General features: G+C 52.8%; 1 protein-coding gene across 1 annotated transcript in view; it reads right to left on the bottom strand.

Moving 5' to 3' along the window:
• Syt6 (synaptotagmin 6) overlaps nt 1–15,318 on the bottom strand; it is a 29,461-nt gene extending 14,143 nt beyond the window's left edge. The window contains exons 1-2 of the mRNA XM_090333650.1: nt 15,047–15,318; nt 13,191–13,749 (exon numbers count right to left, since the gene is read on the bottom strand). Of these exons, the coding sequence (XP_090189776.1) occupies nt 13,191–13,749; nt 15,047–15,303 (816 nt within the window). The 5' untranslated portion in view covers nt 15,304–15,318. The remainder of the gene's footprint in view (nt 1–13,190; nt 13,750–15,046) is intronic.
• Nucleotides 15,319–16,469: the final 1,151 nt, after the last annotated feature.

Below are 16,469 nucleotides of genomic sequence, written 5' to 3' on the forward strand. Positions count from 1 at the left end.
CGGCAGCATCCAGCCAGGCTGAGCAATAGGAGAGGCCACTGCCGGTCTCTTGGAAAATACTTTCATCTCAGTCACTAAGTGGCCTGTCAGCATTTCTCCCCATCAGCAAAGGCACATCTACTATGGGAGTCGCTGGAGACCTAAAAGGATCCAGACGCCCTGGCAGGAAATACTGTTGAGTTCTCTGGGCTGGGGAGCCTGGAAAAGAGGGCAGTGGAAGCCAGTTTGGCCCCGTGAGTTAAGAAACATCCAGAAAGCTATGTGTGTGGCCAGATGCAGCCTCTGGGGGCAGTTGATCTGTCCGGAGAGTGAGACTGGTGTGCCCGGAAGTGCTCAGTATATGAGTATGGGTGCTAGCAGGAAGAGACAGAGACAGAGGCAGGGATAGGGTGCAAGGGCAGGGATGGCACAATCAGTATGTGCTATTGTTTAGTAGATGGAAAGACCTGGAAAGTTCAACAGGAAAGTCTGTGACACTCGAATCTCCAGTGGATCATCAAAATGCTACGCTGTGGCTCAAGTGGTAGAACACAGGACTTGAGCAAAAAAGCTCAGGGCCAGCACCCAGGTTCTGAGTTCAAGCCTCAGGACTGACACACACACAGAGTGGCTTCCACAGGACACCCAAGGCCAAGGCTCCCTCCTTGGAGCCTCTGGAGCACATTTATCCCCACTGAGTGATGGCACCCACAGGGTAAGTGACACTCAGAGGACAGTGCCATAAAGGCATAACCACTGTCCCCCGGAGGGTGTCATCTCTGCCCCCTCCCAGTTGGCCCGGGTTCTCCTTGCCAGCCTAGCCTCCCAGCATCCTGTGCCAGGTGCCTGGCACTTTATTAAGTGTCCTGTGTGCTCATCTGGGGTGCTCCAGGAACAGAGCTCCTGATGGCACTCCATGGGGGTGGGCTAGGGGAAGGAGCCCCCATTTTACTCCTGTGACTCCACCCCCAAGCTCCCCACAAGCTCTCACACCTCCCTGCCTCATCCGGCAGAGCCTTACTGCTTCTCCACTGTCGGTGGTCACCTCCCCCTGCCTGTGTCTTTCCAGGCTGGGCTGGATGGTAAAGGCCCAGGACAAATGCCTCCAATGAATTACAGGACATATCTGAGACAAAGCAGCAGGATCTGGTGACTCTCAGATGAGGGGCAGAGCTCCCCCCTGCCCCCAGGGGAAAGGCAGGGTGTGCCTGAAGTGCACACAGGCCTGGGTGATGAGTGTGGGTCCCTGTGTCCACTGGGACCTTGGATGCCACAGGGCCCTGACAAGAATGCGGGGTGACTGAGGAGAAGGCTGCCCAGGCCAAAGTCAGGCTCCCTCTGGTCACTTGGGCCTGATGCCAGAAGGAAGAAGCAGCTTCATTCGTTCTGCTTTTCTGTCTAGAGCCTCGAGTCTTTCAAGCATATGAATCAATGATCTGCCAGAGGCAGGTGCTGGAGGAAGAGACCTTGCAGCTTCACTGAGGCATTGTCCTTAGTTTCCCCTTTGAACTTGCCCTTGAACACAGGCTGCTTCCCACCTACTTTTGGGCTAGAGCCTGTGAGTCACCTCTCCCTGGGAGGCGCAGCTCTCTTCCCCATCAGAAGGTGGGCGGAGAGGGAAGGAAAGAGGGAGGGCTTCGAGGGGGTGGAAGAAGCAGGAGGAGAGCAGTTTGGGGGAATTCTGGGACAGAAGTTCTGGTTTGGTCCAGCCAGGGAGTTCTGGTCCCTCAGAGATCGAGGTCCAGGGCCCAGGGTCCCATCCAGGCTTGCCCCTGGGTTTTCACAAACAGCCCCAGGTAGGTGGGAGTTTGGCCTAGTGGTAGAGTGCTTCCCTAGCATGCATGAAGACCTGAGTTCAATTTCTCCAAACCACATACATAGCAAAAAGCTGGAAGTGGTGCTGTGGCTCAAGTGGTAGAGCTCTAGCCTTGAGAAAGTCCAAGGACAGTGCTCAGGCCCTGAGCTCAAGGCCCAGGACTGGCAAAAAAAAAAAAAAAAAAGTCTTGTGGACATTTACTCCCAGCTGGCTTTGAACAGCAATCCCCAGATCTCAATCTCCAGAGTAGCTGGAATTACAGGTGTGAGTCTGGTGCTGACTTGGTCTTTGACTTGCTTCCTTAGGTCTTGGATAGGGTAAGGGCATGGCCTGCCACCTTCCAGGCTTCTGAGAGTGCCTTCCCCTATAGTAAGCCTTGAAGGACCACAGAGGCAATTCCCATCCCAGGTGACCGGTCCCAGCTCCAAATCAAGACCTAACAGAACTGACACCTTGGGAAAAACCCACTCCCACATTCCCAATACTTGAACAACTCAGGATGTGTCATCTTGGTGCTTCTAGTGCCTGCTTCCCTCCTGCTGTACCCCAGCCAGAGCACTCTACCTTCGAAGCCTGTACTTGCCTTGCCCCACCTCTCCTTCTCCCAACTCCCTCAGTCTCCTCAGCCCTGTACACTTTTCTGATACCCTGATGGGTTTCATCAAGACCCACAGTTATCCAACAGCCACAAACTCCTGACTCGTGGCCATGGGAAGCTGGGCTCTTGGACCCCTGTCCATCTGGAAGAGAGGGCCGGGAGTATGTGGCAAGAGTCAGTACACATATCCCAGTGGGCCCTTCATGGGGCATGGAGCTCAGCACAATGCCTGCTGCTCTGATTTGCAGGCTGCCTCTTTCTTCCTCCTAGCCGTGGGCTCCACTCTCCACCCAGCAGACCTGCAGTGGGCGCGGGGCTTTTGAGATCATTGCAAGCTCCAGCAACCAAGGAACAAGAGAGGCCAGGCTGGGTTCAGGACCAGTTTCCTGTTTCTGAGCAAGGCTGAGCCTCGGGGGCTGGCGTTATCTCAGCTGTGAGCACAGCCTCTGGACCAGATGCCTCATAAAATCCGGGGGACATGAGGATGGAGCAAGCTCCCCCCTGGGCCGGGTGTGGAGCTGAGTTTGGTGGCTGAACTGGGGCTGGCATCACAGGGAGGAGCCAATGGAAGAGGGGAAGCAGCACCCCCACCCCAAGGCAGGCCCTGGCTCCTTCCCTCTGCATGCTGGGGAAATGATGCCAAGATGCCAAATTGCCTCTAATATTGTAACTCCTCCAAAAATGATAGGCTGTGTGTTCTGCCAGACTCGGCTAATGGTGCCCGCCGGTGAGCAGATGACATTAATGGTTATTTCCTCCTTTCCAGACACCGGGTGCAGAGAGGCTGAGTGATGAGGGGTGAGGCCAGGCTGGGAGGCGGCCCAGGAGAGCGGGAAAGAGGGACCAGGAATTTGGGAGATACTGCCTGCCAGGTACCACAGCTGCCTGGGCACCCCAGCCACGACTGGGGCTGCCTGACACAGAACTTTCCAGATTCCTCCCTCTCCTAAAGGGGCTACTACAGGCCCTGAAGAGCTTGGGAAAGCCACAGGCTGGCTGGCCCCAATTCCTGCTGCTGAAGGCAGGAGGCCAGGAGGGCTGGCCTCAATGGCTCATTCTCCTAGAAAGACCCAGCATGTCCTGGCCTCCTCACTGACACCTCTGCTTCCTCTGCCTCTTCCTGCCTCCCCCACCCCACAGTCTCTCCCATAAACCCAGCCATGCTATCTATCACCATTGGTCACTTTCTCAGGGAAGCAGCCTCAACCAGGCTTTCTTCCCAAATGTCCGAATGGGGGGGGCGGGGTCACAGATTTCCCAGGCTGCGATAGCTCCTCTGAAGCTGAGATCAGATCACCACAGGCATTGCAGATCCTGCCAAGAATCAGATGGCCTGGCTCCAGCCTTCCCTCCCACCTCTAGCAATCAGGAAACCCAGGGTAGCCACTCTGAGGCTGCTGCAGGATTGAAGTTCAAGGCCAGCCCAGGCAGAAAGTTAACAAGAACCTACATTTCCTGGTGTTTTGGCATTCCTAATGCTTCTGAAACCTTGACTAGACAGTGTATGCCATAGTCACTCATCGTGTGTGTGTGTGTGTGTGTGTGTGTGTGTCTATACACACATGCATGCGCGCCCTCCCCCCACACGCTGCTACCGGGGCTTGAACTAAGGGACTGGGTGCTCTCCCTTGGCTTTTTGCTCAGTATTGGCCTTGTACAGTCAACATCATTTAGATATTTTAGAATACATAGGAAATACAGCACACTACAGAATGTTGAGTTCAAACACCAGTACTGCTAAAAAAGAAAGAAAGAAAAAAACCCAATGTAAGTGCTGATTCTTAGGGAATCAAAAAGGGTTAGTGTCACAACAAACTTGAAGAGCTCTTAATAAACACACAGCTCTTACTCTGTTAGCTCCATGAGCCAGAAACTGGCTAGAACCTAGGAGGGCCCTGGTTCACTGAGGCCCTGTGGTGAAGGTTGTTTGAGCCCTGACTCCAACCCCAGGCCTGCTCCATTTCTAGGGGGCTTGGGTCAAGTCTGTCCTGGGACCCAAAGGCTTGTGGGCCTTGTGGACTCCAACTGCCACCCACTTAAAGTTATTACTGGCATCCCTGCTTCACAGGACCGAAGTGGGGAGGAGAGCTCTCCAGAAACAGCCAGGGGTGCATGCAGTTGGTCGGGTTTGCTCTAGCTACTCTGGTAAGGAAGTCTGTAGCTAAGCTGTCAGGAAAGGGTTAAGAGGCTGAGAAGTGGGCCCTGTGAGAACCTAAATGGAGCAAGACCAATATCTAATGGGCCGGGAATGTGACCTGGTGGTAGAGTTCTCGCCTGGCATGCATGAAACCCTGGGTTCGATTCCTCAGAAAAAGCCAGAAGTGATACTGTGGCTCAAATGATAAGAGAGCTATCCTTGAGCAAAATGTGTTCAAGGACAGTGCCCAGGCTCTGAGTTCAAGTTTCAGGCCTGACCAAAAAAAAAAAATCAATGTCCAAGTCACAGCTGCAGATTTTGAAATTATTTACTGCTTCTCTGCCTGGAGTCCATTACCACCGTGTATGAAAACTCTGTCTTAGGCCAAGGACTGTAACAACGAAGTGTGTTAAAACCTTGTTTTCTACAGAAATAGCCTGCTTTGACCTATAGTAACCTTTCCTGTGGCAACAGAATAAATAAGCTTGTTTATGGGAACTTGAGGGTCAGAAGCCAGTGAGCACTGAATCCCCAGGTCCCTACTTTCTTTATGCTCCGTCTTTGTTCCTTTCTTCAGCTCTGGTATCGTCCTGTCCAAGGTTGCAGGTAGCAACACACATGGAATCTTTAGGGCACAATGTCTCCAGGAAATCCTTCCATTGGAGATGCAGAATCTTATAAGACTCTTATAAGGCTCCCTCTTTAGATGGTTGCAGCCCCCTGGGGGACAGAAGGGCAAATAAAAAGGGAAGTCAACTGGCTCATGCCTGTATTCATAGCTACTCAGGAGGCTGAGATCTAAGGATTGCAGTTCAAAGCCAGCTTGGGCAAGAAAATCCATGAGACTCCTAGCTCCAATTAACCAGCAGGAAGTCTGAAGGGAAGGTGTGACTCAGTGGTAGAGCACCAGGGGCCCTGAGTTTAAGCCCCAGGACAGACAGTCCTCCCCCTACAAAAAAAAAAAAATCATGAAAATTGCTCTCAAATGTGTCCCTAGTCCAGTGTCGTGTGTGTGTGTGTGTGTGTGTGTGTGTGCGCGCGCACGCACGCGCATGCACGCGCGTGCACAATGAGTTCAGCCAGAGTTTCTCTGGTTAAAAATTCCCCAAATCAGGAGGTCAAGAAATATTCTTACTTAGGGAACACTTGCTCCCTGAAGGAGCTGGGTGTCTGCCCAGCCTGGATGGAATTTTCTTTAAAAAAAAAAATAAAAGAAAATGAAAAAGAAAAAAGCCTTGTCAGCAGGATTTAGAATTATAGAGGTATTTGCAGCCAGAATTTCCCAGCCACATTTTCTCCAAAAACCTACTCTATAGACCCAGAAACAATAAGAAAGTTTGTTTCTCATGGTTTCCCTTTAAGAGCCACCTCGAGTCCAGATGCTGGTACTCAGGAGGCGGTTCAAAGCCAGCCTAGGCAGAAAAGTCTGTGAGACTCTTATCTCCAATTAACCACTTAAAAGGCAGAAGTGGGGCTATAGCTCAGCTCTGGAGCACTGGCCTTGAGTGAAAAAGCCAAGCAAGAGTGCAAGCCCCTGAGTTCAAGCCCAGTACCAGCAGAGGCACACACATGGGCATATGAATGCATACACGCACATGCACAGGGAAGATACTGACACTTCAGAAAGGCCTAGAAATGGGAATCAGCAGAGACTGAGGGTCTACAGATGTGCATGGAATTGGCAGTGGGCCGGGGGTGAGCAGCATTGACTGCCACAGAGAACAAGGTTTTCTTTTTTTCTGGTGAGTTATGGGGCTTGAACTCTGGCCCTGGGTGCTGTCCCTGAGCTCTTCAGCTCAAAGATACCATCCTACCCCTTGAGCCACAGCCTCACTTCCCATTTTCTAGTGATTAATTGGAGATAAGAGTCTCCGGTTCTTTAGTGCCCAGGCTCGCTTTGAACTGTGATCCTCAGATCTCAGCCTCCTGAGTAGCTAGGATTACAGGCGTGAGCCATTGCACCTGGCAAGAGAACATGTTTTTTGAAATCTCTGAGCTTAAAGCATGCTAACAACTAGACGCTACCACTCATGGTGGCTCTTTCCTCCAAGGCTTAAGTATTTACAGACAATGAAGGGATTTTAGTCTGAGTTAGCTCAGCAACAAGGTACTGAAGAATGGACTCAGTCTTTCCTGCTGACATTGCTTTGTGTGTGTGTGTGTGTGTGTGTGTGTGTGTGCGTGCACGTGCACGCACGTATGTGTGCACACGCACATGCATGCGCGCACATGTGGTGGTACTGGAGCTTGAATTCAGGGTTAGGCATTCTCCCTTAGTTTTCCACCCAAGACTAGTGCTGTACCACTTCCAGCTTTTTGATGGTTAATTGGAGATAAGAATCTCCTGGACTGGAATGCTTCAGACAGGGATCCTTGTATCTCAGCCTCCTGGCTAGCTAGGATTACAGGCATAAGCCACAGCACCTGGCTTGACACTTTATCCTTTTCTGCCTCCAGTCTTAGTGGCTGTGTGTGTGTGTGTGTGTGTGTGTGTGTGCACGCGCGCGCGTGTGCCGTGGGTAGGGGGAGAGAGAGGAGGTTTGGACAAGAGAGGACAAGTCTGTGCTCCAGGCCCTTTGACCGTCCCTCCGGGTTCTCTTTTTCCCTCCTCCCTACAGAACAGAGGCCACTGCACTGAGTGAACGTGATTAGTGGGCAGGGGCCTGGGGTTATAAGGGTGTGTGACTGCTAAAAGCCTCTGAGAGGAGAATGCCCTGCCTCTAGTGTTCCGCATCTCTGGCAGTGGCAAGGCCATTCCCTCTGGAGTGGCAGGAAAGGCTCCACTGCAAAAGGCCAGGACAGCATTAGGAGCAGCTCTGCTTAAGGCCAGGTCAGGGCCCTGTCTGCACCAATTAGCTTTGTTTGGGTGCCTCTAACTCCCAAGGCTCTGCCACTGCGGCTGGCCCCCCAGTGACCCTGTGGGGGGGAGGGGCTGTGTGTGAGTCACCTGTGGGGATACAGAGTCTCAGCTCTTCTGGGAGCAGGGTGAGTCCTCTCCTGGGCCTGACTTCAGGGCCAAGAAGGCCTCACACCCCTCCTTTCTTCCTGGTCCTTGGTGGCTTTGAATCTCAGAAGAGCCAGGGTTCTATTGGCTTTGGACTAGAGGCCCCCACAGGCAGTGAGCCCCACTTCCAGGATATGTGTTGTGCTTTGGAGTGGGGGTGGGGAGAAAATGGGGAAGCAGGGAGGAGGGTGCAGGGAGGCAGAGCAATTGGAGAATAATGAAGATAATGAGGCCAGGCCCAAGGGAGTGGGGGGTAAATGAGGAGCCAGCAGTGGCAATCAGGCAGCATAGGTGCCTGCTGAGACACAAGGACACAAGGGACCCTTGCTGCCCACTGGTGACCCAGGGCTTCTGACTTCGGTGGGTGGGGGTCAGGCTGCAGCCAGGGCTTGCTGGGGCTCCAGGAACAGGGCAGGCCAGCCAGCTTTGTGTGTTATTCGGGGTGTTCTGGGCACTTGGTGCCTCCTGGGGCTTTTGTATGGCAGGACAGCGCCTTCCTGGGGAGTCCAAACTCTGGTGGGTGGGAGGCAGAATTCTGGGAAATCAAGGGCTTGCTGTGAGGGGATGATGTGGGTTGAGCTGGCCCCAGTGACTGTGTGTGCTAGAACTCTCGCTTCACTCCCTGCCCTGGCTCCCTTGAGGTCTGCCTCTGTCCCCATGCATGGAACCGCCCTGCTGGCCTGGGCACAACTGGCCTTCCTTGGCACACGTCTCAGTTCTCTCCAGAAAGTGTGCCTACCTAACCACAGCTCCACCCCACAGTGGCTCTGCTGGTCAGGTGTGGCCGGGTCCTCCCCCAGCTGGGCACCGGGGCTGTTCTGAGTCTGTCGTGCACTTTGTGGCACTTCCTTGTTCTCGAGTCCTCTCCTGGCCTTCCTCCTGTCTCACTGGCTCTTTTGCTGGTTTTTCATGTGACTTATATGGCCCCTGTCCCCAGGGAAACTGACTTCCATTGGATCCCCAAATGACCAGGCCTGAAACCATTAAGTGTCTCCACTTGGGATTCAAGGGCACTGCTCACCCTCTGACAGTCAACACATTCTCCCTTCAGAATCAGCTAGATCCTCTATGTACCCCGCCATCTTGTTCAAACTTCATTTCTCTTTGATGGCGGTCACCGTACATGGTGGTATCTTCTATTTCTGTTTGGACTGTAGAAGCCCACTCACTTTCCTGCTCCTTTCTCCCTCACTTCTTTTTATTTATTCTACTTTATTTTTTCCCCCCCAGCCTTGGGGCTTGAACTTGGCTCCTCCCTCTCTCCTCCCCCCCGACCCCATGCACCTCTCTTCTCTTTTTCCACTTACACAACTGTGTTCCTTTTATATTTTTACTTGCTCGAAACTTCTGGTCAAGGGCTCATCCACAGAACGCCTGTCCCTTCCACATCAGGTATTCTGGGACTCGGATCTGCTGCCGAGGTCTCGTGGAAGACATGAACACAGGCTCCATTAGGAGCCTCAGGGTCAGGGCAGATCTGGGAGCCTAAGGCCCTGAGCAGACCTTTTAAAGGTGATGAGTTTTGCAGGGTCACTTACTTACTCATTGCTGACCACTAGCCAATTCTCAGACATGCCTACTGTTCCTGTTAGCCTGAGCACTGGGATGGGGGGAGGGGCAGGAAGCGTTGTGAGACCACTGACCGGTCCACAGCTGGCCCTCAGTAAATGTTCAGTGAAAGCCCGTGTTTACCGGAAGATCCTGGGGACAGTTCAGATCATACAAGTGCCAGTTCAAAAGCTGCCGCCAGCCTCTTCCAAAAGTGAACGAAAGGGTCAGAAGTATGGCCTAGTTGTAGAGTGCTTGCTTAGCATGCATGAAGACCCGGGTTTGATTCCTCGGTACCACATACATAGAAAAAAGCTGGAAGTGGTGCTGAGGCTCAAGTGGTAGAGCTCTAGCCTTGAGAAAGTCCAAGGACAGTGCTCAGGCCCTGAGCTCAAGCTCCAGGGCTGACATAAATAAATAATAAACAAAACACAAGAAACAGATTTGAGCCACACTAAACAGACCACAAAAAAGAATTACAGCAGCACAGCCTTCGGCACCAACAGCCAACACAACATCAGTTACTGGCCTGAGGAGCAACCCAGCCTCACTGCCCTCCAGTGGTGCAAGGGGCCAAACCAGAGCTCCACTGAACACTTGGTTTCAAATCCAAACACTCCAGTGTCTTTGCTAAGTCATCCAATGCTACACCTTTATTTCTGTGCTTGCTTGAGGATAATCATTAGGCTATGGTCCTTTCCTTCTTTCCCTCTTCCTTCCCTCCTTCTGTGTTTCCCTCCCTCCAACTCTCCTCCCTTCCATCCTAACTTCTTTCTTCACTTTCTCCTTTCCTTCCTTTCTTCCCTCCCTCCCTCCTTCCTTCTGTGTTTCTCTCCCTTCTTTCCTTTCTTCCTCTCTGCCTCCCTCCCTCTCTCCCTCCCCTTTCCCTTCTCTCCTTCCTTCCTTCCTTCCCTCCTCCCTCTCTCCCATGTGTGTGTGTGTGTGTGTGTGTGTGTGTGTGTGTGTGTGTGTATGTGCTCGCGTGTGCAAGTGTAGGATCATGCTGATACTAGAGCTTAAACTCAGGCTTTGCACTTTCATGTGGTGCATTTGTTCAAGGCTAGTGCTCTATTACTTGAGCCAGAAGCTTTTTGCTGGTTCATTGGAGGTAAGAGTCTCATGGACTTTCTTGCCTGGGCTTATTTTGAACCTCATTCCTCAGATCTCAGCCTTCTGAGCAGTTAAGATTACAGGAGTAATCCTGACACACAGCTACACACTGGGCCCAGGTGGGCACCTGTGCAGGCAGGAAAATGACCAAATCCATTAGAATCACATGGCACATTCACATTGATGGCTTCCATTCCAGTCTTCAACTCCTGTCACTGCAGCAAAGAAGTGAAGAAAGCATAGGAGTGGTTGTGTGCACTGGGGCCCAAGGCCTCTGTGGCAATCACTACAAGATTACAGATGTTAGCAAAGGCACTGACAGCGGCGGCTCCATTATAATGATACATCCACAGCTTTATATAGAAATAATGATGCTTCTGAGAGGGAGGGAAGGGCAGGGAGAGCTTGTCAACCAGAGATGGTAACACCTCCCGGAAGACCCCAAGACCAGCCGAGGCTTGGTCATGCCTGGCAGGGAGGCCAGGCAGCAGCTGTGGGGTGGCCTTGCCCAGGGCTAGAATGGATGCCATGAACTTCCCCCTCTTTCTTCCCAAGGCAGGTTTCTGGACTCAGCAGGAGACCCAAGGCCTCGAAGTGCCCTGGCAGACCCCGCCTGCCTGCCCACTCTCGCCCTCGGCATCAGATTCTGTGTATTCACTGGAGACTGGGAGACCAGGGTCCCTTGTGGCTTAGAATTGCAATTAACGAAGAGCTGGATTCCCAGTGGGTGTTTTCCAGCCCTTGGTGTCCAGCTTTGTGCTGGGGGGAAGGGGCTGGGAGAAAGCCAGACACCACTCAGCCTTGACTTCCTCAAACCCACTCAGGCATTGGGTGGGATCCATTCCACTGGCCAGGCCCAAATCCAAACTATCTTGCTCAAGCTCAAGAAGCCACCAGGCGAGGCACAAGGGGCTCATGCCTGTAATCCCAGCTACTGAGAAGGCTGAGATCTGAGGATCACGGTTCAAAGTCTACCCAGGCAGAGAAGTCCATGAAACTCTTATCTCCAATGAACCAGCAAAACCTAGAAGTGGAGCTGTGACTCAATTGTCATTCCCAGTGACCATGGCTAGAGTCTCTCTGATCCCCAAATAACTAAAATTTCACAGCCAGCACCATGAGCCAGGTATATCACCAGCCTGTTCACTTCCCCTTTCCCACCTGGGCCAGAGTCCTGGCCTGGGCCTGCACTTATTCCTGTCCATTCGAGACAGACTGTGAGCAGGACAGGTGTGCAGACACAGGCCCTGGCTCACCCACCTCAAGATGCCTGGGTGTGGCTTCCCTCTGCTCCTGCCTGGAACATGTCCACCTTTATCTAGTTTAAACTCCTTTCCCCAGGCGTCTTCCCTGACTGTCCTCATTGCCTGGGCTTTGCCAGCCTGTCCTTCCAGCAACTGTGGAGACAGAAGTAGCCTCCTCTGGGCCGGGAGTTTGGCCTAGTGGTTAAAGTGCTTGTCTAGCATGCATGAAGACCCGGGTTCGATTCCTCGGTACCACATATAGAAAAAAAAGCCGGAAGTGGTGCTGAGGCTCAAGTGGTAGAGCTCTAGCCTTGAGAAAGTCCAAGGACAGTGCTCAGGCCCTGAGCTCAAGTCCAGGACTGGCAAAAAAAAAAAAAAGAAGTAGCCTCCTCTGTGGCTAGACAGATGTGAACTTCAGGTGGGGTACAAGGCTCCTGGGCCCCCGTTGGCACACAGCTGCTCGCCTGCCTGGTCTGTCTGCCTACCCTTCTGTCTGCGGGCCAGGCCACAGCCGCTCCTGCTCCTCTAAGTCACATCATTTCAGGAAAACTAAGATGAAGACACAGGACAGAGTCATCACAAGACACCCCCCTTGTCCCTGTGGCTCCCTGAGTTTTCTCTCTTTGAACAAATCAAGTTTTCTAGCCTTGTCAGTCAGAACAGATCTCCCAGCCTCTTACAAAGGCAACACAGAAAATACTGAGAATGGACTGTCCAAAGGCAGGGTCTGCAGACAGCATTATCCAGGGAGACATTCGGCCAGTTAGTACTGAAGACCACTGAAAACCTGGCCCCCCACAGGGCTCTCAGCCACCCAAGGGGCTCAGCCCGAGGCATGGGGGCATGCTATACACACAAGTCAGGGCTCAGCAGGGCCTCTTTAGGTTTCAGTGTGGCAGCTCATTCCTGTAATCCCAGCTACTCAAGAGGCTGAGATCTGAGGATCACAGCCCCAAGCCAGCCTGACAGAGTAATCTGTGAGCAAGAAAACTGAGCAAGAGCACAAGACCCTGAGTTCAAAGCTCCAATAACAGCACATGCTGCGTGTGCATACACACATGTACGCATACAGGCACAACACGAGTGCTGCCATGAGTGCTGACTGTCAGTGTTGGTGTAGCCTCCTCTTGCCTCCTCTGTATTAAGAGCTGCCCTGGGTTTGGGCTGAGGCAGTGTGGATAGGGTGATGTGTGTCACTTCTCTGTGAGATTTCCACTGCCTCTTCCTGGTGTTTAGCTGTGGGAGAAGCTGTACAGAGGCCCCTCTGTGGATCCAGCTCGGACTCCAGCCAAGCTGCAAAGCACATGCAAATGTGAATGAGAAATACGCCCGGGCTGTTGGCAGCTCAGGAGCCCGGGACTGCATTGTTGCAGCAGAGCCTGGTTCATACGGACTCTTCTCGCCTGCTCTTGCTTGCTTAGTCAAGCTTTGGATCCACAATGGTGTCCAGTGGTTCCTGGTTCAGTCTGCGAGTCTGGCCTAGTCCTTGCCCTTCATCAAAAGGTCATATCATGTAACTTCTCAAGTGGCAAGACCGAGCCCTGGCAGGTAGAGCAAACCATCCCCGAACATGTGATTCAGACACTAATAGTCTCCCTATCTACCCCACAGTAGCTCTTCCCGCACCAGCCCATCAAAGTGGGATTCAGGGGTCCCCAGTGTGAACTGAGCCCAGCCCCAGGGCAGTTTCCAGGGTCTCTCTTATCATAGGAGGCCCATGCACCCCTCGGGGCCAATTTCCCCGCTGTACTCACGCTGGTGGCATACTGGATGTCCTTCCAGATGGAGGTCTCCCGGGACAGGTCTGAGGCCTCAAAAAGGTTGTCCAGGATCACTTCCCCGATCATGTCATGGCGAGAGAAGCGGTCGAAGTCGAAGACGCTGAGGTGCAGCTTGCGGTCAGCCAGCTCCTCGTAGGGCACCGGAAAGTGGAAGTTCTCGTCGAAGGTGGGGTTCAGGGTCTTGCGGTGCACCCGTGTCTGCAGCTTGCACTTGCGGTCAGGCAGGAGGTAGATCTTCACGTAGGGGTCGGAGCTTCCACAGAGGTCCTTGGCAGGGAGGTCGAAGGCCTTCAGAATGCGCACCACCAGGGTCTCGCTTTCGTAGTCGTAGCGAAGGCTGAAGTTGATCTTCCCGCAGCTCTTGGAGGTCCCAGACTTGGCGTCCTCTCCATCCACCGACTTCTGCTTGTAGAGCTCAGGCTTGATGCGGCCAATGCTGGTGGGCTGCTCGGCCGCCGGCGGCAGTTCAGTGCCATAGTCCACGCTGGAGACATGCATCTGCCTGGGTAGGTGGCGCTTGAAGGATGTGTGCCTGCAGGGGACAGGGCGCTGGAAGTCAGGACCCAGGGAGGGGCAGGAGACCAGCCCTGCCTTTTCTCATTGGTGCCCCATTTCCCTGCACCACGGACACAAGTTGGGTGTGAGGGTTACATGTATGTAACCACCACCACCACCACCACAATCATCACCCTTTATAGAGTATCTGTCATTCAGCAGGCAGTGGAAGGGTCAAAAGCAAAGGCTTAGGCCAAGTGCAATAGCTCACACTTGTAATCCTGGCTATTCAGGAGATTGGCTATACAGGTTAATTTTTGGCCCTGCCAAAATTTGGGCAAAAAAAAAAAAGACAGAGACGTTCATAATTGCATAGAGTTGTAAGGATAAAATTAATTCCCTCTTAAAAAATGCTTAGGGCAGAGTCAGGTGTCACATAAGCATACTGGATGTGTTAGTTCTCATTTTCCTAAGGATTCTTTTGTGGTTCCCTGTAAAGAGCAAACAGGAGCCATTCTCCTCAGATAACAGTTGGGGAAAGTGAGGTCAAGGCAGGTGAGCAACCAGCCTCAGGCCACACAGCAAATCTGTATGTGCAACTAGCATTTTCATTCCTGGCTTCCAGTCTGAGATGCAGGCTCCCTGCCAGAGGGCTGCAGGACTTGGGACACCCCTGTCCCCAGCCCCTTAGATGCACACACATCACATTTTCTAAGAGCATGTCTGGATCTACAGATTTTTGTCATTATGTAGTGCTGTTACTGTTTCAGAGAGGGGAAACACAAAAGGCTCTCTACTTCTATCAGGCCATATGAGGCTGGGCACTGGTGACTCATGCCTGTAATCTTGGCTATGTAGGAGGCTGAAATCTGAGAACTGAGGTTCAATGGTAGCCCGGGAAAGAAAGTCCATGACACTCTTATCTCTAGTGAACTACAAAAATGCCAGAAATAGAGTTGTGGTTCAAGTGGTAGAGTGCCAGGCTGATTGAAAAAGCTCAGGGACAGTGCCCGGGCCCTTAGTTCAAGCCCCAGCACTGTCTGTCTGTCTATCTGTCTGCTGTCTGTGTGTCTCACACACACATACACACACACACACTACACATTTAGAAGGTGGCAAGACAGAGATGGATGCCTTCTTTCATGGCCAGTGGCCTGCTTGTCTGTACGGATCATTTTCTGTGGTCCTTGGATGAAGGTATAAATATCCAAATGGCCCTTAGCAGAGTGAAGGCCCCAGGCCCTGGAAAGCGGCTTCACCTGGGGCTCTCAGGCTGTGCCCTGTGTTTCCCTGGTCCTGAGGCTGGAACCCCAGAAGGTGAGGGGTCCCCTCACCTGGTGGAGGACGCAGGCTCGGTGGTCTGCCGCTGCAGGCGCGCGTGTCGCATGACGTGTTCCTTGACAGACATCTGCACCTCGGCAGGGATGTCGGGGGACGTGTGACTGATCTTCACAGCTGACTCCAGGAAGCCCAGGGCGCTGGGGTCCTTCAGCTTGTCTGCCATGTTGCCTCTGGAGCGAGGGCTCTGGGGGACCTCCAAGGGGGAACTAGCAGGAGGGGGGCTGGAGGCCTCCTTGGTCCTCCAGGGCATCCAGCACAGCTTCCAAAAAAGAAAGAGAAAAACTGCCACCAGGGCCACGCCACACACAACAACCACCAGGGCGAGGAGGCTGACAGAGGTGCCTGCCCCGTGAGCCAGGCAGGGGGATGGAGCCAGGATGGGGACACACAGAGGAGGGAGACGCAGGTGAGGTTGGAAGATGGGGATACACAGAAAGGACAGAGACAGAAGAAAAGAGACTGGTCAGGGGCCAGGAGCCAGTGGGAGGGAGAGGGGCTGAGGGTGGACTTGCTCTGTCCATTCTGTGCTTGCGTGGGTCTGTTTCCTCCCAGCCCAGTACTGCCGCCTGCTCCCTGTCCTACTTTGGCAGTACCTGGATACACCCTTACGCCTACTGGCTTGAGGCAGGGGTGGGGGCAATGCCACTGAGGTTTATGGTATGGGCAGGTGTTGAGTTCTTAGTACTCTCAGAGTTCCTTCCACACGGGGTGGGCTCCACAAACACTTGTGTTTAGTCAAATCTGGTCTAGCTACATGGTGCACGCCACAGCTAATATACAATGCAAATGGCTCCAGTGGCTCAGACAAGTATAAACACTGTGCCTTGCGTTTGTAGCGATTGCTAGGAGTGATAGGCTTTTCTTTAGATTCTCCAGGCTGATTAAATTTTGTGATACAAGTTGGTCACCTAGCATCAATAAATCTTAGGATAGAAATGTAAGCAGTTTGGCCCGGTGCTGCCGGTGGCTCACGCCTGACATCCTAGCTACTGAGGAGACTGAGATCTGAGGATCAAGGTTCAAAGCCAGTCCTAGCTGGCTATTATCTCCAATTAACTTCTAGAAAACAGGAAGTGGGCCTTGGCTCAAGGGTAGGGTTGTAGCCTTGAGCTGAAGAGCTCAGGGACAGCACCTAGGCCAAGTTCAAGCCCCATGACCGCCTCCCTACACAGAAAAAAAGCTAAGGGTCAGTGCCCAGGCTCTGAGTTCAAGCCTCACAACTGGCAGGTACACACATGTACATGTGCGTGCACACACACACACACACACACAGAGTTCACAGACATTCCCATCCCCAACTTCTAGTTCCTTTGAAAGAGGCCATGGCACCAGAGACCTGGGTATGTGCCTAGTGGGAGCTGGAGAGGGTGATTCATCACCAGCCCCTGTGCACACAGCCTGGCCCTGCAGACTTGT

Source organism: Megascapheus bottae, chromosome 6, assembly GCF_031878675.1.
Source record: "Megascapheus bottae isolate mThoBot1 chromosome 6, mThoBot2.hap1, whole genome shotgun sequence".
In the NCBI taxonomy this organism is placed as follows: domain Eukaryota; kingdom Metazoa; phylum Chordata; class Mammalia; order Rodentia; family Geomyidae; genus Megascapheus; species Megascapheus bottae.